The sequence below is a fragment of the Poeciliopsis prolifica genome, unplaced genomic scaffold, assembly GCF_027474105.1.
Source record: "Poeciliopsis prolifica strain line A6 unplaced genomic scaffold, Auburn_PproV2 SCAFFOLD009, whole genome shotgun sequence".
Taxonomy (NCBI): Eukaryota; Metazoa; Chordata; class Actinopteri; order Cyprinodontiformes; family Poeciliidae; genus Poeciliopsis; species Poeciliopsis prolifica.
The window spans coordinates 11,390,997-11,413,782 of NW_026562384.1; the positions used below are offsets into that span (position 1 = coordinate 11,390,997).

Below are 22,786 nucleotides of genomic sequence, written 5' to 3' on the forward strand. Positions count from 1 at the left end.
AACCAGAAAAGTGGTCACAGATAAGATAAGGGTTTTGACAACACACTTGCACACATCGCGCCTCGAAGCCATTGTACCCTTCAGTGTGGTACGGGGTTTGTACACTCACATAAATTCACAGAAGGATACAAGCCATCTGTCTTCCTATTTTTCCCTTATCACAACACTCGCAGTCAAGATCCATGAGGCGATTGCAGAGGCATCTCATTACAATAGGATGCTTTGTGTCGCATGCTGCTTTTACATATCATTACCTTTTAAGCCTTCAGCACACACACCTTTGTTCTCCCTTCATGCAAAATAAATCTCTGCTCTGGGAGTTATGTATTATCAGATATGCTACTTGGCAGAGGACAGGGTGAGAAGGACACGGAATGACCAACAGGATGCCTTTACTGCATAATTGCAGGGTCAACAGGTGGCTCAGAGCTGGTGATGAAGCTAATTAATATGAAGATAAATGCCACTATGTCACCAGATCAAAGGCAGCTTATGGTGCCCGGGGTAGGGAGCGGGGTGTGGGGTGGTCGCACTGGGGGGAATCGATGCAGATAAGTACAAACAGAAAGCTGTGTGAAGCTCACAGAAAATTACAAAAATCTCTGCATGCTTAAGTAGAAAGTGAACCATAAAGATAGAGATGAGATAAAAGAAATGCACTATTGCAATAGATAAAAAAATGGGAAAGAATGATTTTCTATAATAAGATAAACTGAATAAAAAACTGGAGATCAAGACCTTTGCCGATTAAAAAATATATATATAACATACCAACCTCCATGCAATTTCAGGGTGTATTTGTGTACGAGTTTATATGGTTATTGGATGTGAAATGGATTTAGTGGAGGGGGCAAGTCTCTTATGGTGGCTAGGCTAAATGGGACAAACTTTGAATAGAGAGCACAGAGGGAAACAGAATGTGGAGGGGGAAAAAAACTGTGCTGAATTTCAGAGTTCAAAGAAAAACACTAAATAATGCATGCAGGGCAGAATTGGGCTGCTTTCCACCAATAATAACTCTGACAGGCTTAAAAGAGGCCAGCCAGTCTGCGTGTGTGTCAGGATACATTTAGAAGCAGCGCAATTAGAGTCTCCTGCAGTGAGCAACGGAGACTTGCCATAAAGAGCATTGAACTCATGAGACATGGCCTGCACCTGCATTTTGCTTTGTTTTTCCCATCTGCTGGCAGTGACAGCAGATGGGAACTGCCATTCAAATGAAGAAAAAATGAAATTCTGTATTTAGACAAGTTTTCACAGCTTCTCCCAGGAATGATTATTTTACAGGGGAGAAATCCACATCTTATATTTGTATTCAATGGAGAGTGACATGAAACGGATCTCACGGATCAGTGGCAATCACAAAGTCGACTTTAATCCCCCTCCCCCGACACCTTTCTGATGGCGGATTAAGGTCTGTGTCCAACCATTTCTGTGTCTTCTAAAAACTGACAGTCATTTCTTCCTACTTCATATTGTGACTGACCAGGTTGTCAGTCATAAGAAAAAGGTTAAAACCTTAAGGTTTTTTTTTTTTTTTCCAGTTGCTCAGCTATTTGTGAAGCTTTTCAATCAGTAAACCATGTGGGACAGGATATATTTCACCCTGAAGACACTTAATGCCCCTACTTTAATGATAAAGCACCACTTTCATTGCTGGAAACGTTTTTCAGTTTATCTTTCAGAATAGCTATTTGGATCTGGTAAAAACATCCAAGGTACCGAGTTCTACAAAGTGTTTTTGACACACCATAAATCAGTCCTAATACTTTGATTCCCAGAAAAAAAAGTGTGTGTCATGCCTGCAGCTGGAAGAGATGGTGTGCCCTGCAGACAAATGAAGATGGGCACTGCTGGCTTGTTATAGTTATGCTTTCCCCTGTAGAGTATTCAAGCTACCATCCAGCAGCAAGCTGATTTTAGAGTTGTACGGAATGAAAGAGGCAGTTTTTAATCTTCTGTTTCATAAAAATGTGTTTTATACAACTTATTTGTGCCGTTAAAACCTGTAGCACCATTCTGTCTATATCAGTACTTCCTCTCTGGCTCCACCTTGTGGTTTTACTAATGATGTATTCAACTTCATATGCAAACCTGCTATGACTCAAGTCAAATATGGCCAACAGTTTGTACCAATTTTTCTTTTCATCTATTGGCATTCTGTGTTCGTGTTCAAAGAGTGAAGGTGCATTCAAGTACAGAAGTAGGAGGAAAAGCTTGAAGGTAGCATTTAAAAGGATGAAAAATCCTTGAAGGCTGGCATGTTCTGATCCAATAACTCACCTATCAAACCTTCGATGTCAACATGGAGCTTGCGGCACTTGAAGTCAGGGTCTGACCCATTCTTGTGTAGCACAATCTGAGCAATACACTCATCTATCAGCTTGTAGTACTGAGGCCTATTAGAAGCAAGAAGAAATGCATTTATCATTAGGAACATTTTCAAAACTCTCTTGGAGCATCACTTTCTTTTTTTTTTTCTTTTTTTTCAAACCTGACGTGCAAAATAAAGCAAATGGCACCGATTTTCAACTCGTCAATAACAGAGCCTCTGACTTTGCGCAAGACAAATGATGTTACCCTGCTCAGGAGAAAAAATGTGTGAGCACACATCCTCCGCTACTCTGTCTTTGAAACTGAGATTGGATGTCTGTGCGAGCCGGGCAGTTTGAGTTTCTTGTCACAAAGATTGATTGTGTGCAACTGCTCGTGCGAGCGCTTGCTGGTTTGTGTCCAGCGTCAAACGTCTGATCAAACCAGCTTCACACAGACACTCAATTTCAGAGGTGCCTTATTCTTCGACCCCATTAGACGCTGCCAGATTCAAAAACTCAACACTATTTATTCTATCTCTGTACTCTGCTCTCTCACTTTGCTTTTGTCTTAAGCTTATTTCACTACTTCACCATATTTTAGGTGTTTTTACCTCCCCTCCCCAAAGTTGAGATTTATCCGTGGAGCGAGAGAGACATCTAGTGTTGCAAGAAAAACAAAACTTTATCCAAAAAATTTGATATTCTTAATAATATTCTGGACATTGATTTCAACTACAAATGACAAGTAGGAAATTGTAGTGGGCCAGGGGTTTATCTTTTTTACTACTTAAATCAGAACAAATTGAATTCTATAAGTACATCTACTAAACCTTTTAAGGACTACAAATATGCACTATGTGCATAAAACTACATAAAGCATATATTGTACAATTATCCACTAAACTCTCCCCTCCGTGCCACTTGAGCCTGAAACCAACCATGACTGAAGGAGCAAATCAGCAGGTACTCTATGTAGCAATTTACCACTGCTCTCAATTTTCTCTGTATTATTGTCTCACAGTCTCCACCTTCATTTTCCTTTCATCTCTGTATTAAGCTGTACTTTGAGCCCTGTGAAGCCCTTTCTCCTCCTCTTATTTTCAATATCTCTTTGGAGTCCATTACAGACCACCTCTATTGTGTGCCAGCTTGATGGAAAAAAAAAAGTAGCTGCACACAAAAAAAAAGAAAAAAAAAACATCAGCTGGTGAGATGTTTTTTGAAATTTGTGTGGAAAAGAGATAAAAATAGACCACATAGACCAACCTATGTCTGCATTGTTACATCAGTCGAGACACTGGGCAGACATCCATTTAAGCAGGCATATAATTTTTTATGCCAAGAATGTAGCTGCCAATATTTTTTTTTTAAATTAATAAGGGACACACAAATACACAATGCTAAGTAAATATTAATATTATTCTGCAATATTATTCTGTCATTCAATCATTCTCTCCCCTTTCTTTCCTTTAAATCACACTCCAAGGGGCTTTGGAGGACACCAGGCAAGACATTAGCATATTTCTTCTGATAAGCGTGGATGGTGCTCAATTCCATTAAAATGAAACTGGACTTCTTTGCATTTATTAATTTCACTGTCTTGATAAGGCCCTCTAGAAAACAAACAGCAAATAGGGAAAAGTGCTGAAATAAGGAAGATGTGAGGAGAATCAAAATAAGATTAATAAATATTTTTGAAATGAGTTCCATCTTGGCTATGCTGACATCATCATCGGATTATTTCTGTTGACCCCAGCCACACTTAGTCCATAAAAGCATGCTGTTCATTACCTATATGACGAGTTATTTTTCTAAGCTTCATGTGCCAACATGCTAATCAAACAGAGAATAATTTGATTTTAAAGGCAATGACACAAACTAGGTTCCAGGTGCATTCTAAATTATTAAATTAATGATGAAATTAGCAATTTGGTGAAAATTATTAATAATAATAATTTACTTTGAGAAATTGAACCTGATTGTTTACTTCAAGAGCTTTTTTACAGTTCATTTTGATAGTTTACTGCTTAAAATCAAAACAAAACTCAATTTTTCTGTAAAAATAAAATTATTTCAATTTAGAAATGTTGACTCTGAATAATATGTCAAAGTATTGTACAGTGCATTAATGCAAGCATAAAGCATAATTTCTGTAAGGCATAGAGATAATCAACTTATCCTATGCTGAAGAGATAAGGAAGCCCAGGTTGCTTTAATAGTCATGTTTGTACTGTTGTGTACCATCATCTTCCTTTGACAATATTCCATTGTTTCTTCATAGCAGGTGTATGCAACTTACAGTACTGGGGCCATAAGAAGCACTTTGGTTCTTATAAACTGTGGTCAAAAATGAGATTGTAATTGTTATTTTTTTATTTCATTGGCTATGAAACAATTACCAAAAGTTCTACATTTTATCAAATTACCAATAAACAGGCCTATTATTTGTTGCAAAAACTGCCTTTTATCAGATTTTAATGCATTGGCAATAATGTTCTCTAAGTTTTACTTTCATGTTTCAACATCAACCCCTTACCATTAACTAAAATGTTACTCTTACTTTGTTCTCATTATCTAATGGCATAAAACAATGAGGTTGTTTGCTATGTTTACTTTTGCCGATATATTTACTAGTCTCCTGATTATTATGGGCTGATTATAATCAGGCCCATATATTTGTTACATGGGGACAACAATATTACCAGGTTTCATTGGTGCTCAGTGTAGTGTTAGGATTTTTTTATTTGTAAATTGCTCACAGTGAAAGCAGACGCTTGCAGTTTCTGGTATGCTTGATTTATTTTATAACTGTACACCAGTCATTATCTTTTAAGCTTTTGAACTGTGTGTTCTTATTATCTCTACACAGTTTTTCTGCTCCAATTATAGAGATAGAGCAGTTAATCAGCCAGAGATTACAAATGGGCGATTTTCCCTTGATCAGCTCAACTGTTGATCAACGATTGTCAGATCAAAACAGAACAATCTTAGTTACTCCCTTTGAGTAATCAACAAAAAGTCATACATACTTGTGAAGTGGGGAATAAAATTATACTGACTAAATAATCTGAGATGTGGTGTGCATATTTATTCTGTTCTGGACCTGCTTACACCCTAAAATCCAACCCATTGTCTTGAACTCTCAGTCAATACACCTGGGGATGATTTCATCTCAGAACAAATACAGTAGTTCTGTAAAAACCTCAGATGTTTGTTTGGACAAATAGCTTCAAAAACACAGCAGACCTCCACAGATGAAGGTGTGAAGAAGTTTAATCCAGGATAGAACAATATCCAAAGCTTTGACCATCTCTCAGAGCACTGCTCAATCATCTCAAAACACCTAGCAAGATGACGCTTGGATGATCAACAGATTTCTTGGCCATCCACCTGACTGATGTTCTGAGCGAGGAGAACATCAGTCAGAGGAATGGCCAAGAGGAACACATTTACTCTGGAGGAGCTACAAATATGAAGAGCTCAGGACTCTCTGCAAGACAACTACTAGTGTGAACTCCACAAATCCCACCATTGTGAAAAGTGAGAGAACATAATCTATCTTTTAGCCCACTGGTAGAAACCAAGCTTGCTCTACACAATACTGTCACAGCAGGGCTGAAGATTAATTTTTTAGCTGTTTATTTACCTCATCTTCAAAATCATGCAATAGTGGGTGCTGGTTTATCACATAAAAAGTCATTGATAATTTATAAGAAAATAAATCCAATGTTTTCCATAACGGTGGTTTTCTCTTTCATCAGTTTACAATGACATGTCTGCAAAGAAAAGAGTTGACTGCTCCAATTCAGTCCCAAACGCAAAGACACAATAAATGACAAAGTGAGTCACTATAAATTAAAGGTAAATAAATGCAAAATTGTGTCAAATGTAACAAATGATTATGCAAGCAGCAGCTACCTTTGAAAGAATAAATAGTGTTTTGTGTATTAGTGTGGCATACCTGGCCAAATAATCGTTACGGATCAGGAGCAGGTGTTGCAGCAGGGACAGGAAGTGACCTTCAGCCTTGGAATCCCTCACTGTGTTGACCAGGATGTCAAACACTTCCCTCACATCATTAAAGCAAGTCAAGGCTCAATGAATACATCAGACAGAGAATTGTGAAAAAGAAATATATACAATGTATTTTTTTTTAATGTAGAATATATCATAAATAAAAAATCTAATAGAAATATTTGTAGAGTAAAAACAAATATTCATTGCTGGAAACTGAACAATACTGAGGTTGGATGATCAGAGACAAACAGTAATATTAAATTTAAAAATTACATCAGATAAGTAACTATACAAAAGTCATTTGAAAAGCTGTTCTAATGGATTTGAAATGTGTTTAGGGACCAGCAGTGCTGCTTTGTGCAAAGCGGACAGGACTGCAGTGACACCTGGGAGACACCTGGTGTTGAAAATCAGCAACTGCAAGTCAAAAGCAGTGAAATACATTTAGTTTAATTCTTCGTAATAATTTATCTCACAACTGTCCCATTTATTTAATACAGGGAAAAAACATAACGGTGATAAAAAATTTGTCATCCAGTCAGAAAAATTATTTGTGCGCTTTATAACAGCAACCATAAACACTCCATTTGATGTAATGGATTTGTTATTGTGTACTGTAGGCAGTGACTAATTTACCCAGCGCTGTGAAAGACAATTTAAAATTAGGCATGTTTTAAAAATAATTGTGCTTGTGGGGTGCTAGACTGTACGACTAATACAGAGATAATTTAGAGCTATTTTAAGAAAACTCCAGTGGTTGGATTATTTGCCGACTGTGACATTACCACAGCTAATTTGATTATGTTCACAGAATTGAATTTGCCGGAAATAAACAAAAACAAAGTAACAGAGGGAGTAACGGGACTGTGTTAGTTGTGTATGAAAAATGTTCACTTTATAACTGTTGTCAACCAGAAATCGAATAAGGAAGATAGCAGAGAATCCAAATTCAAATTTAAAAGAATAAGCTGATATGCAGTCGGTCATACTATGGGCATGTCTTTCAAAAAGTGTTCATAATATAGATATATTTTGCTAATCACACTTTACGGGTTGTGTGAACAGAAAAATTCAAAGAATATTATCGAGAAAAAAATACTCTACTTTTTCTTTCTTTTGTAAAGTAATGAGTGGTGTCCAACAAAGGCCTATTGAAAGGATATTCCATTTCTATGCGGATGTCTTCAAGACGTCCTCTAAGGTCATCTGAGTCATCTTCGGCCTGCTCATCAAACACATTGAGTTGCACCTGAAGCTCCTCATTTTCTATCTCCCGGATCTCCTGCAGGGAACAGGATGGGATGGAAGAAGAGAGATGAAAGCACTCGGAGGAAAATGGCAGGAGGTGTGTCACAGTGAAACATCTTTCAGCAAAGACAGCTGAGATTTTTTCTTTAACATGAAGAATCCATCAGTGACTCTGATGGATTCAGCAAAAGTAACAATATGAACAGGTATATATAATGCATTCTGATAGATTTCCTAATGACTTACACTCAGGAGTCCTCTGAGTCCCAGTCTTAAGAGTTCAGAGCGAATATGGATTCTAAAGTCCAGTTCCTCTGCCCGGCTGATTAGGGCGTTGATCAGCAGCATACATCCACTCTGCAAAAGACACTTCAAGTTAGCTTTACATTAAGAAAACCATTTAATAAACATTTGCCTCTTACATGACAGGCTATATAAAGTACTGTTAATGAGGAATGCCACCTTTCATCAAACAGAAGTATAACAGATTAAATAAATCTCTTTCTCAGTTCTCTTTCTTAGTTCTAAAACAAAATGCATACCTTAAGAGCAATGTGATTGCTCTGCATCCCATCTATAAGAGGCTGAAATCTCTCAGCGTCCCGTTTTTCAGCTTCCTCTGTAATGGCCTCCAAAACGCGATCATGACTTGAAAAGTAAAAGATTTATTTTCATTATCTAATAAATAATACACACAGAAATTTTTAAAAAGTCCAGGTTGTTGCATGATTAAAATGACCGTCAAATTAGGCTACAAATTATAGTAGAAGGAGTCTTTGAAATCAGGCCTGAAATAATTACTATCATTTCACTAAGCTCAGCTCAGTCACACCATGTTAGCACTTATTTTATTTATCCTCACAGGTTGTCAGGGTGATCCAAAATACAGATGGCTGAAAGTAGCTTGGCAGCATCCACCATCATGCTGGGCACCTTGTAGTTCATTGCTCTGACCAGGAGAAGAATCCCATCTTCCGTCCCCAACATGGATTTTATACCATACTAACAGAAAGATAAAAAACAAACATTTCAGAATGGATTCATGGGGTTTTCAGCCTACAACACTCATATCAAGTATTATTTACTTTGATATTGAGGAATGAAAACATTCTTATCAAAAAAGCAAAAGAAATTATACAAGAAATTAACTACACTAAAAAGAACATGTCTCATTTGAAAACATTAGAATATATCTTGAAATACAGAAGAACTTCATCTTGAACATACGGAGGAACTTAAAAAGGGCTGCATAATAATACCAGGCCTTAAATATACTTCAATATATTTAGAGTACATATGTTTATTTTACAACAATCTTAGATGTTCTTCTTCTATTGAGATCATTCGAATTAAGATTTACTTTCAAAATCAAAAACAATCAGTTACACCTGAAATAGTGGTCACGTTGCCCTCTAGTGGTATGAATTGTAAATTACATACATTATTTTTTTGAAAAAAGGAAAAAATAGTACTTATCTCAAATAAAGCAAATATTCTCTGGTTTTAAAGGAACAAAAATATCTAATCTATCGATAAACATCACAGTTTTCTTACCATGTTATTCATGAAGGCCTTCAGACAGCGAATTATCTCATGTTGACATTTGAATCCCATATTTCTAGCTTGGCTGAAACAGAATATAGACAGAAATGTATTACAAAACACAGTTGATTAAATAAAAAGGCCCAACTTTGCTTAACTGATTTGTGTGACTTACAGGTTATCATCTTTTTCGCCTTGAAGTCGTTTCAGTAGACTCAAAAGCAGCAGGAGGCCTTCATCTCCAAAATTCTGCACCCAACTTAAAGTGAAAAGGTGAATAAAAGTTAGTTTTTTTTTCTTTTTCAGTCTATACCATTTGAAGTTTTCAGATGTATCAAGACTGAGTGATTTCTGAAACTCAATCTACAAATAAAAAACTTAATAAAAAAAAAAAGTCTAACACAATTCAGACTAATGAATTGGATTGACTCAAAGGTACCAGAAAGCAATAGATCTTTGAAACAAAGTTAAAAATAAATGTATTTTTTCTATTGGCTTTTGACATTACTTTTATTACTGTGTCCCTTACTAATAACAAAAAGGTTACTTTATATTTTATATGATTCAAAATTTATTTGAGTCATATAACAAAAATCCATGATTAGAAGTGTCTTCACTGACTTACTTCAGTGTACCAAGAACAAATTAGTGTCTTGGATTTGATGCAAGCTGAACTTTTCAATAGCAGCAGCAAGAAGACGTTTACCATTTCTCTTTTGGAAAGCATAAATTAATTTCTGGATGTTTCATTAAAAATATGCATCTATTGTTGACTAATAAAAATATTTCAAACGTCTTTATGATATGATCTTCAACATCACTTTCTACTGAATAAAGTTAAGCACAAATGTGACTGAAAACATCAGTCTGTGGTGATTTCATAATGGTTGTTTTTTTTCCATTGGCAATTTTCAGAAACTGTAACCAAATTAATACATTATTTTAGAACAATGAAACACAAAAAAGGTCGAATGAAATAGCAGCTTTTTAACACAAAGCGAAAGGTCAGTTTGTAAGTTAATGCAACAGTCGCATTTATCATAATGCTTCCAATTAGGAGAAAGAAAGGAACAGAACATAAAACCCCTCAAACTAGTGCCAGCTGCAGCAAAACACAAAAGACATGACCAGAGAAGACACAAAGTGTCCAAGAAAATCTACAGAGGACTTCAGGCCATCAATGCATTGAAAGAGTGTTTGACACCATAAAATGTTCACCACTTCAGATCCTTTTATCACAGAAGTTAAAGATGAGGTTCTTAACACGTGTAGCATAGGTTATCTTATTCCAAATCTAATTTAATGAAGCACCTGGTTTGGAGGTAAAAAAGGCCTAATTTCTTTTATCTTGCATGCATTACCTGACAGGGTTGTTATTGAGTGAGACTCTCAAGGACTCCAGACAGGTAAGCAGCTGCTGTGGGTCCCTGTACTCCATTCTAATCTCCTGGATGTACATTACTGCTGACTTGGACCTCTCCCTTTGGTCTTGTCCCTGAAAAACACATCAAACAATACATTTTAAAGTATTTGTAATTTAAAATGCATTAGTAATTATGTTAGAGTTAATCCTATGCTTATTTATGCCATTTTATCCCTTTATCTGCAATTTACAGGTTTCTGCTGCTTTAACATCTAAATTTTCCACACCAGGATTAAAGTCCAAATTTATTTATATAGAGGCATTTATTCACAATAAAATCCTGGTGCTTCAATTGTTTTGATTTGATTTTGTGTAAACAAAAGCCTTTCAGCTTTGAAAAGCATTCCATGCTGAATTAGTTTACTCTTTAAAGTATTAAAAGGCCAAGTGCAGAGGATTTTTCTCTTAAACTGTAGCTGCAAAGTGTAAGTATTCTGTTGAATCAAAATCAAAAAATCAAAATATAAACGGAATAGCAACTAGAAGATCTTGCATCTTATCCACTCCAATCACAATGTGTAAGAGAAGGATGGCCATTTGTTTTTAAATAAACCTCCTGCACAGATTAAAAGTTATAATATGAAGAACTGTGACCTGAAATTATTTTTCTTATTGTAATTTTTGTTGATGCTGCTGTCTTCCCCACACCTTTTGAAACATAAATTAATTTCTAGGATGTAGTTTCTATTCATGCGTCTTAATGTTTATCTGCACAACAATTTTGGCATCTCGGCATTTAATTTGGGTACTTACAGCTTTAGAGGTGTGGAGGTATTGGGAGACCATCTCACGTTTAATCGATATGTGTTTTTCCCTCAGCGGTCGCTGCTTTTCCTCATTCAGGTTCATGTCCACCTTTAGGAGAAATAGGAAGCGCAAAGAAATGGAAAAAAAATGATGTGAAAGGCAAACCACTTTGTGAATTTAATGTATTTATCCTCAAAGAAAAAAAAAGATTGATAGAAAAAGTAAACAAAATAGGTGTGTTGTTACACTTTTGTGTAGCTTAATGTATTTTGAGGTTCTAGCTTTAGAAATCACAGTTGGTCTTTATTAAACATAAAAACATACATGTTTGTGCTGAAGTCTGTTGTAGGTTATGACCATATAAAAATAGTAGCGGATAATGACTTTTTCTTCTTAATGACTATTTTCTTCAGAAAAAACTCAACTGTTGTATACTTTCAAAATAATTGCCAAAATTATTTTGAAGGTATTAAGGTAATCCCACATAAAGGATCTTTCAACATTGAGGGATTCAGCAGTTCTAAAGATTGTAAGTTTACTAAGCTGCATATTCAAGATAATTAATTTTATTTGACTTCATGGTGGGTGAATTTTCCAAAGAAACCTCTTTTTTTTCCTCACCAGCATCTTTTCAAAGAGTGCCAGGATATCTTCATCACTTTGCTCATGGAGCATAGCACTTTGAGGTGAGATCTCATAGTTGGCAGCTGAAGAGTGTCGCTGACTTGGAGGCAGAGGTTTTTCCTTGTCCTTTTTTGTTCTCATACTGGTGAGACGCTCCAACTGAGAGGGTAAACAAGATAAGATGGGTTAAAGGAAACACACACATGAAAGAGAGGGCACATGCAAGCCCCACTCTCCTTTAAAACACATCGACAATGTCATCAGGGTTTTAATGCCTATAATTTGTTTAGTTTGCAGATATGACATTAGCCATTTTCAGACTTTAAACTCTTTGCAGAAAATTTGAAGGGAGCTAAATTACCAACGTTATTTATGGTTAGATTACTGGACTCCAGCTATGCAAGCTAGATGTTTGAAAGAAATATAGAAATCACCTAAATAAAAAGGTGTGTCTTCAACCACAAATGTGACTTATACCACATCTCAATCTTCCAACCTCACACCAACTTGTTCATTGAACTACACCTAACTTGAGGAGAGACATTTTATGAATTGCTTATGTATAATGAACACTTATTCATGCCAATTTCCTAGATGAATACATTGCAGCATATTTTAGACATTGCTCTGCTTTTTAGCATATTCAAAACCCTAAATATGCTTCAGGATTCTGAAGCATATTATACTACAATCAACCATTCACTCATAATGCAGTAATGGTGTTAATCTGCAATGCAGCCACAGCAACCCTGAGGCAGACTGACAGAACCAAGGCTGCCATTCAGATGTTATCTTCTGACCACCAGCAGAAGGGCAAAGTGGCTGAAGTATCTTGCCAATGAAGACAACTGGTACAGACAGAGTGGGGATTTGAATAGGCAACACTAGGACAAATCTGTACCTCCTGAGCCAATGGCATCTTCTTTCCAAAAGATGGTGGCAGAAGTTATAACTTTTAGGTGCTGCATACATTATTAAACTGTACCAATTTATTTTTTAAACATGAATTAAACTTGAACAGCTTTAGTTATCAAAGTGTAGAGGTCACTGAGAAGTAGTATAACTAGAAACACTCCAAATTAAGTCTGAAAAGGGCTAAAATCTTCTAAAGAAACACGTTTAGCAAAATGAGGTCATTGTTTTGAGAGACATTTTGACACAAAACAATGTCCACAAAAAGTAGACCACATGGGTGATGTCCAACTCTCATGGTATAAGTCTTTGTGTTAATATTGGGAATATTGCCAAGACATATAGTGTGTATTAAAATAACTGAAAACACACAAGAACATGAGCTCAGTAGTGCACAAGGTCTTGGCACAAAAATATGATATAATAAATCACTAATCTTTGTGCCAAGCATTTACACTTCCAATGAATTTCTCTAAATAATGCACACTAAGCTCATGTTCAACGCAAGACAAAACATTTACATTTAACGGGGTCTCTGACAGACAGCAGCTGGTGAGTCGAGCATAGGTGATTGTAACACGCATTAGCAAACCTACCTCATCTGGAATCAGCCGTTTGAGATTCTGCAGATTGTATAAAGGATTACCAGGGGGGAAATGAAAAAAAAGAGGGTAGGAAATATCAGCCAAGATGACAGAAAAAAGGTGGCCAGGAGGAGGAGAGGGAGAAAAATAAAGAATCGATTAGACAGAAATTATCACAGGCAACAGCTCCAGGAAATTATATAGATTACATAAGCAATTCAGAGAGAAATCTAATAAATTGCTATGGAAACTTTATCCAGTTATTAACTGATGATAATTATGTTCTATATTAGTGCAAACGCATTCTATGTTAAGGAACTAAATACAGTCTTGATTAACAAAAGGCAAAGGAGGAAAAATTTGACTAATATAATTTCAAAAACAAGATGGCACATGTGAGCCACTAGATGTCAGTATGTACCAAATAATGTTTACAAAGGAAGATCAAAGCAATGAAAGAATGACTTACACACATTCATTTAACCTTCTCCAATTAAATTATATAAGGAATTATAGCACCACAAAGAAAAATGTACAAGAACACACAAAGAATGAAAATACATTTTGAAAAGTGAAACATATTTGAAAAATAAATAAATAAAAAAGTGGACAATCTCCTACTTTTGAAGGTACTGCAAATATTTTAGATATCAAGGCAGATTAGAAAATGCTCCAAGAAATATGTGAGGCTAAACTAATCGACTAGGAGAAAGCATCATACCTGTTTTATATTCTTACAACCAATGAGAACCTAACAGCAAAATATTAGTTTCCTTTGAAAGGATAAAACATTTCAAGGTTTTACTTTTTTTTTTTAGCTTAAGAATGTTTCATTGTTTGATATCAGACATGTAAGATATGAGGTTTTATGAAAGTTGGAACCAAAAAAAAAAACCCTGCTATAATAAGTTTGTTTCTTGGTATTTATGAAAATAAATACCAATAAAAACTGATGGGAGAAATGTAAAAAAAAAAAAAAACACACACACACAAAAACAAATAAAACTCCATAATTCCATGCATTTCTTCTCAAATGAAAGTGCTGCTTGGATCCACACAGAATAATTTCAGCCAGACTGCAGATATTGCACATAATTTCAGTGACTCCCACAACTTATTCCATTTTATATTAAATGAAACCTCAGCAAACTATATTATATCAGGCCATTAAAGCTGAGGCAGTGGTGAAGAAAGAGTAGATCCATTGTCTTTAACATTTCTAAGAATTTCACACAAACATAAAGTGTCTTTAAATAAAGAATGGAAAAATTGTCAAGTTAATTGATTATAATATTATGCAGAATTTAACAATATGTTTCAAATTAAAATATTTTCACCAGCCAATTGCAGAGTAATAATTCAAGATGTGCGCATCAGACAAGTGTGTCTGGTGGTGTGATTGGGCTCTTCCTGCTGAGCCTCAGTCAGGCAGGTGCTTGCTCGAAGTTTTGGTTTCGATTTCAGCTTCCTCGCTTGCCATTTGTTGATGCACCCTGGGGAAATGCACCGAGTGGCTATTTCCCTACCAATCTGTTTATCACCGTATGGTGCTTGTTGGGGTGTTGTCTGAGGCTCCGGTATAAAACCAAACCATATAAACTCACCCTATTTACACATGAGGAAGTCTGATGATAAAACCGTATTATAATAATCCCAACACAGATTATATTACGCATGTGAAGGCATGTTTTAGGTCTGCATAGGGGTTTAACAACTTCAAATTCAAGTTTCAGGCTGGCTAACATTAAGTATTAGTCATCTTTACATTTGGTACCAAGTACTAAAGAGATTAATGTAAGTCCTGCAAAAGCAGGAAATCGAAGAGAAATTGGGGGCATTCTGTTTATAGGAAAAGGCCTCAAAAGAAAGATGTTTCTCCTCCAGCAGCTGTCATTAGATAAACCCACATCATAAAACGTGTGCAGAATGTGAGAAAAATCCCATACAGGTGAAAACCAGAACTGTGGTAGCATTGTGCCCACACAACGGAAATGCACTTTCTGAACGCACTCTGTTCTTACCCTGAACAGAGCGTGATCAGGGTAAGAGCAAGATTCAAAACTACTTAAAAAAATAAACTATGAAGTTCTGCTTTTTAAACCACAACTTAATTTATGCAGAATTGAAATCCTGTTTGAGACAAGACAGCTCTTGATGTAAAATTTGGTAACAAAGCTTACTAGAAAAGAAGCCTTAGACCTGATAGCCATGAATCGCTTAATATTTATAACTGAATGCTTAATTTCGAAGAAAAAAAAACAACTAATGTTTAATTTGCACACTTTTTTAACTTTTCTGCAAAAACTATTGTTTACTGACTAAATAAGGCATTAAAACAATATTTCACATGCCGTGATGATATTGTACAAGTGCAAAAGTGAGATTCACCCACTGGATAACAGCTCAGCTGCTCTATATATGTAAAATATATTCTGCTTGCATAAAACAGACCAAGAGATGTATTACTATCATTGTTCTGAAGGCGTAATTTCAACTCGTAAGCAAAATTAAAACACACAAAACAGGGATAGCTGGTTTTACATGATCTCCATGTAAAACCAGCAACCTGAGAATAAAGCGAGCCATTAGCTTTTCTCTATCAAGATGACTTCGAGTCTTAAAGAGCCTTCTAGTCTCACAAAAACATTACATAAGAAACAAAGATTACAGTGAAAACAAATACAACCTGAAGTTATTGGTCCCACTATATTTCACATATTTCCCACATATAGTGTGGAATAACACCACCATCCTCTCACTGCAGCAGTATTGCTGCTTTCACTAACTGATAGTGGCACAGAATGACTTCCTCTATGTATCTTTATCACTCTCTTCTTAGACAGGGCTGTCACTCTCCCTCTTTCCAGTGGTGTTCTTCCCACTGCTTCCTCCAAAGCAGACTGGCTAGTCGTGGAAGAGATAAAAGTCTTTGTCCTAAAAAAAAACTGGGCAATGACGACAGTTGCCTCACTGACAGTGTTCACCATCGAGGTAAGTCTGAACGATATTAAGAAAACATATGATGTGTGAAAATATTGGAAAATGGCTTCCAAACAATTACAAAATGATATTTTTCTGCTATAGGTTGCATTATGAAAAATTTACTTTCATTTAGCAACTTTTTATATAAAGTTATAATGTCATGTACAATGTGTTTCACACATACTTGAGGAGTTGCTTTGATTCATTCATGCATGGTGAGAAATCCTTGATTCTCCCATGGCAACCATTAGAGGCTGCATCAAAGCCTATACTTGCAGTGCAAGGCCTATTTATTAAAGGTGCAGCTTGGAGCTTCAGTCCCCAGCTGAGCACAACTCCTCCACTCAGCTCCACAAGACTAGTGGCAGCAGCAATTACCAAACACCTGGTGGGTAAAAGCCTCTTTTACCCTTGTAAATGGTGTCAAGAGAACGAATGGAGAAGCATTGTCATGGTGACATGCAGAATGGAGCGTTTCAGAAAAGGAAGGATGTACTTGTACAAAGGACAAACTCAAGGCATCAGATATGGCTATGATGTATAGTTGACCACCAGATGAACCAATTCTTTTGGCAAACACTGAAATCAACTCTTAATCATTTAAAAATAACCTGTTGTTCCAAGAGTCCAATGGTTCAGTTGTTACAGCTACAGATGTAGAATATGCTGAATTGCCATTGTCATTACAAATGTGCAATAAAAAATAAAAAAAAAACTTTCTAAGGGCTGCTGTTAACACATTTAAATACAATTGCATTAATATTTAATCTTCCACATAATACCAAAACCTCAAAGATTTTCTTGCCTAAAAGACTGAAGTCCACAGGGATTGAAGGAAAGTAGTGATGGAAAATAAATAGAAGTGTAAAAGAAATGTGACTTAATTGGAACAACCTGCACCTGAAATATGTCACCCATTACAAACACAAAACGTGGCAAAATATTTTTTTTAATGCTAATTGATGCATTTTTTGCTGCAAATTAAATACACAAGTAGACTAAATAATTTCTACTTTGTGTAACAAGAAAAAGCACTTAAAACGTGAAGTAAAATTGGGGGTGAGGAGTGTACGATGTTATTTATGCAATTGTTCAAACTGGGTTGCCATAGTGGTATACTTGGTGTGCATAGGGAAGTAGTATCATGACAAGCACACCCAGACAAAGCTACAGCTTCATACACATCATACCAAAGCAGGAAATGTCAGATTCTGATGCATTTAACAAACTGAAAGCATTGTCAACATAACTTACTATACAATCAGTAAAGAAAAAACGGTTTATTATCTCTACAGAAACCACACAAAGTGCAAATTAATACGTAAAAATCCCTTTAAAACTAAACCACTAAAAAAAATAATAATAATGGTACCAAAACAGACTAAATTTGCTACCCTTACGAGGCCAAGATTATACTGATGAGTTGAGCAGTAAACCTTTAAAATCCCAACCTTTCACAGCTACATTCTGGTATTGTCCCTAAATGCCTTACAGACTGCAGATTCAGTAGACTCATTGTGTGAGAGACATTATGTCTGAATGCAATAACAAGTAGGGCATTTTTGCTACATGACTGCCCATTTACCCAGGCATATTGCTGGCAATTTTGGCAACAAAAAAACAAAGCAAAACAAAAAACAACAGCTTCTAAACCACCTACTAGAAAGTTATGACTTTTAAATGTAAAAAAATATATATTCAATCAGTTCTCCTTGTAAGCTTTCCTCTAGACACAATAATCCCAACTGTTAATTTGTTTTAACTGTGGAGTTTTTTTGTTTTGTTTTTTTTCCAGACATACTGGCCAAAAGTGTATGTCTCTTGGCAACTAATAAAGCTAGTTGCCAAAAGTTGCTCTGAAGTGCAACTTATAAGCAGCCATTTCCAAGATTAACTTTTATTAGTTCTGGAAAATCACAAGTGCGGAAAACAAAACTATAAGCACTAAACAATTAAACAAATTACCGCTGCAGATGGAAGGTTAAACGGTTAGTTTTCAGAAAAAAGGTTTTGCATACCAGTCTGGGGTTTCCAGCATAACGCCAAAGTCCAAAAGCATGACTTTTATGTTAATGAGGGTGGCCCATAGGAGCAAGCATACTGTTTTGTCCTGTGTGTCTCTGTGTTATCCTGTGAGGGGTTTCAACCTGTAAAGGTTTCTGTCGGCCTCTTGCCCGATGACAAGAGGTGCACTGACTGCAGTTTTCTAGCCAATTGCCGATTACCAACCTGTAAAAAGGCTGCTCTGCCAACTTTGATTTTGGCCATTTTTTTTTTTTTTTTTTGGTCTGGAATGTTGCTAAATGTAGCAAGAAAGTTGCTTAATTGGCAACAGTGCTGTAACTATTGTTAACTGAAAATGTGGAGACATGGCCTGGTGGCCCGGTCTGTTAGTCAAATCTCTGATGGGAGAGCAGAAGAGGACAGCGATTGACTTTTAGACATTTGCCGATGTAGATAAGATCAGGGGATAACATCGCCTTCACATTCAAGTGTCAGCCAAAAGAATCTGTGCACTGAGACAATTGGCCACTAGAAATTTTCCCAGCAACCAACACCAACCATCAGCCAAGAAACTGGAATCAGAATCCTGCTATTCTAGAAATAACCATATGGCAGAGATCATTCTGACCAACACCATTTTAATATTAGTAAAATAGTGTTTGATTAAAAAAAGGTTATTTAAAATAAAAACCAAAGTTTAAATATAAACTTGCTACAATTTGCAATCTACATTCATTAATGTTATTCTTTGCCCAAAACAACACAAGACAACTTGGCCTAAAATACAGATTCTTTCCTAAATGCTGCTAAATGTTTTGTTGTCACAAGCTCACATTTATGATCCCTGCTTTAAAAAAAATCTGCATTGTGTTTCCTTTGGCACATATTTACCAGAAGTCTAGCTGTACAATAGATCCCATTTTATTTGTGAAATACAGCACACACAAAGGGCTGTTCTGTTTGGATGCAATGTTTGGTAGGCTATAATATTTCATGAGCTACGCATTTAAACTCTGCCAGCCAATAATACATTCCAAACCCTCCTCCCAGAGGATTTTTCACTCTCCTTTATGTCCAGATCCAAGGTAGATCTTAGTGAACGTAAGGGGCAGTGGTCAGAACAATTAAAGGGCGGAAAAGAAAGAAGAGTGAGGAAAATGCAGGTTAATCACAATGGATGCTGAGGGGACAGCAGCTCCCTGCACTGTGGCTACAGAATGTTAAATGCTCACAACTGAGGTTTTAAAGACAGAACCAAACCTGCAATAGGTATTTAAAATGATGCAAATATGTGGCTCTTTGTTGTCTTTCTGGCCCCATGAAGAAACAAAGACATTTTTAGAGGGTTCCACAGACAAACCTGGTAGAAACTGACGGTTCAGGCCCCAACAGAAGAGGATTGAACAAATATTTATTGATCCTCTTTCTATGGTGACTGATTTCTACAAACAGCACATTTATAAACTCTAAGACATGCCACCATCAGATATCGACTTCTGAAAGACAAATCAAAGATGGTAAAAAAAAAAAACCTTAATTTCTGTGAAATGTTGTTACTGGTCTTTCTTACCAAGCACATAAAATGGGTTCCCTTGTGTGGCTTCATAAATTCATTGTTAGTCTCTTTTTATGGTGCCATTACCATTGCTTAATCCAAAGCCACAGCAAAAGGCAGCACTGGAGGAAAAAATCGCTTATGTCGCTGGGAAATGAAGCATTACAGAAAAGTCCCTTGCTCAAAAATTAATTATAAAAAGTCTAGGTTTTTAAGTTTAGGTTTTTTGTCCTGTTGAAAATAAGATTAGCCATTTCTTGGCTGATAATTTTATAGGAGAAATATTTCAGTTGGGCTAAGTAACTATTTTTTCTTATTTGGACATTGTATAGCAATGGGTGTGGAGGAGTCAATACATTTCAGATGCAGATATGAACGCTTCAGAACTGAACATCAAAACTTTACTATTTTAAACTTATGACTTTATTTTGAGGACATCAGGTGGTGAAACGTAGAAGCAGATAATTATAGTGTGAGGACATGAGTAAAAGCAGATTTCATTTTGCAAAGGCCTGCCTGGAGAACAATTAAGTGTTGGCTAATTTGTTCCAAGTTTTATGGACCTGTATTTTACATGCCCATGTTAAAATAGTCCAACTGGACAGAGTCTCATTACAGCAGATGCTCATACCAGACACAGATAACATTGTGACCTGTAACATTTTGGCCAGTGTTAGAAGCACGCATGAGGAAGTAATGAAAGAACAGGCATATATCGTAACTAACATTGCCATCGCCATATTTACCAATATTATGTCCGTGCAAGATTTTATAAAATAGTGCCACCAAACACAGAAGCAGTAAAAATGAAACAGCTGATTATTCCTACCACCGTAAACAGTAACACTATAAAATTAGTGATGTCAACACTTACCCATGACAGAAGCTAAGAAGGATTAAATTCATGTTATATTAATGATTGATTTATAAACCCATCGCAGCCTTCTGAATTGTATGTGTATCAAATTTTTAAGTTCATAAAGATTCCCCCACCATTGAAGCCTTTTCACTGGCTTACGGGTAATTCCAGGACAAGCTGAAGCTGTGAAAACAATTAAGCCAAACCCCCTGAGGCCGACTTGTTCCCTGACTGCATTGCTGAACTAAGGCTAATCTAAACTTGTCCCAACATTTAACTACGATAATACTGGTGGGTTTCCAGACCTCTTCAGTCATCAGAGCAAGAGTTGGGCCAATAGTGTCTGTCTATTCAGCAAACACTCAAATCTTCTGTTGACAGCCCCAATCAAGAACTATTTACCAGATAGTCACCTTTTAAGTAATAGCTCACAAATAGTTTAAGATGCTCATTAAAATATTTAGACTATTGATCATTTTAAAAAGCAGATGACATTTCTTTTCTAGATAGTGAGGGTTTTACTGCCTATAATTTACTTTATGGTTTTATGCTCTTAAACTACGTCTTACGTACCCTTTAGTGTTCTGTGTTTCAGTGAGAAGCACTTTGTGTCATTTTCTTCAGCAAATAGTGCTTTCTAAACAAAATGTACTTTCTTAAATTCATGTACTTGTCCAAATGTCAAACTTCCATCGTGACCTTATTCTGACAACCTGGAGGTAGCGTAGTTAAGTTTAGGAAACCAATGCACCAGTCCACAGTATCACTCTAAATTACAATTAATATTTTGCTGCAACTCAATCATGCTTTTTTCCTTTTCTTGAAACAGTTGGTACACAAAGCTGACAAAAGATTAGCTGTAATCACTAAAGGGAAGACAGAGACAAGATCTGACACCATAATCCCAACTAAGCTCCTCCTTTACGACACAGGTAACTCACAGCAGTGAGGCCAGTCATATCTGTGAGGATCAGGAGCTGTTCTCTCTAACCAGCTCTCCGCTGACTGTTCAAAATGAAAGGAAAATTAAAAACGCTTATGTTTGGGGACAGCCCTCAAACTAAGTTCCTTTACAAAACAGCTATTTGAGTAGCACAGAAAAGTTGAAAAAAAGAATCATCCAGCTAATTTATTCTAGGTACTTTGAATTGCCATTATGATCAATTTTATTATATAATTTACCGCTAGTTACCTGGCTTGTTGTTATTAGAAAGTCACAATCATGAAAATTGAAAACCTAAGCCTTGAAAACTATTACTTGCTTATTATTAGTACCAACTTCCTAGAAAACAATTGAAGAGTCCGGCAAGCACTTCTGAGGACATAGCAAGCCTAAGATACATTTAATCAATTCAGCAATTTTCAGCATAGCGTACTTAAAACATCAGCATTCATTAATTTATGAACATGAAAACAGTGACAGGTTCTGTTATACTAGTCTACTAGCATATGAGAGAGACACACACACTTGTTCTATATAAAGCTCAGAAATATAAAAACGATTTGATCTCTTAAAAAACTAACCTGCACATACATTTTGTAGCAGATTAGATTCTTCATTCAACTTCAATCGTCGAACCATGTTACTGAGACAGAATACAGATCTTAAAAACTGCAAGATTAAGGTTACAAAGGAAATTTAGGCTCGGAGACTGCAACCTAGTGACGTTATGTGATTGGGTGAGTTCAAAGAGGAAAGGTTACTGCAAAGCATTTGGCAAAAACGTGAGTGTAGATAGGTAAAATTAAGAATTTTAATAATTTCTTATCTAATGATGCAACATAATATGGCAATTATTTTGAAACCTCTTGAATTGATAAAACTAGACAAAAAAAACTTTCACAAGTGCAAGTAAGCGAAGCTGAACAGTAAATTATTTTGAATGGAAGTTAATTAATTTAATTAATTAAAAGCTTTGCAACCTCAACCACAAGAAAATGAAAACTTAACTACAATGTCCAATAAGCAGTACA

General features: G+C 36.0%; 1 protein-coding gene across 1 annotated transcript in view; it reads right to left on the reverse strand.

Annotated features, from left to right (window-relative positions):
• LOC129363009 (protein diaphanous homolog 1-like) overlaps positions 1-22,786 on the reverse strand; it is a 40,645-nt gene that overhangs the window by 7,626 nt on the left and 10,233 nt on the right. The window contains exons 2-13 of the mRNA XM_055034903.1: positions 13,425-13,451; positions 11,914-12,075; positions 11,299-11,400; positions 10,484-10,617; positions 9,298-9,381; positions 9,135-9,207; positions 8,443-8,582; positions 8,123-8,228; positions 7,827-7,937; positions 7,496-7,614; positions 6,277-6,393; positions 2,284-2,399 (exon numbers count right to left, since the gene is read on the reverse strand). Coding sequence (XP_054890878.1) covers positions 2,284-2,399; positions 6,277-6,393; positions 7,496-7,614; positions 7,827-7,937; positions 8,123-8,228; positions 8,443-8,582; positions 9,135-9,207; positions 9,298-9,381; positions 10,484-10,617; positions 11,299-11,400; positions 11,914-12,075; positions 13,425-13,451 — 1,291 coding nt within the window. The remainder of the gene's footprint in view (positions 1-2,283; positions 2,400-6,276; positions 6,394-7,495; positions 7,615-7,826; positions 7,938-8,122; positions 8,229-8,442; positions 8,583-9,134; positions 9,208-9,297; positions 9,382-10,483; positions 10,618-11,298; positions 11,401-11,913; positions 12,076-13,424; positions 13,452-22,786) is intronic.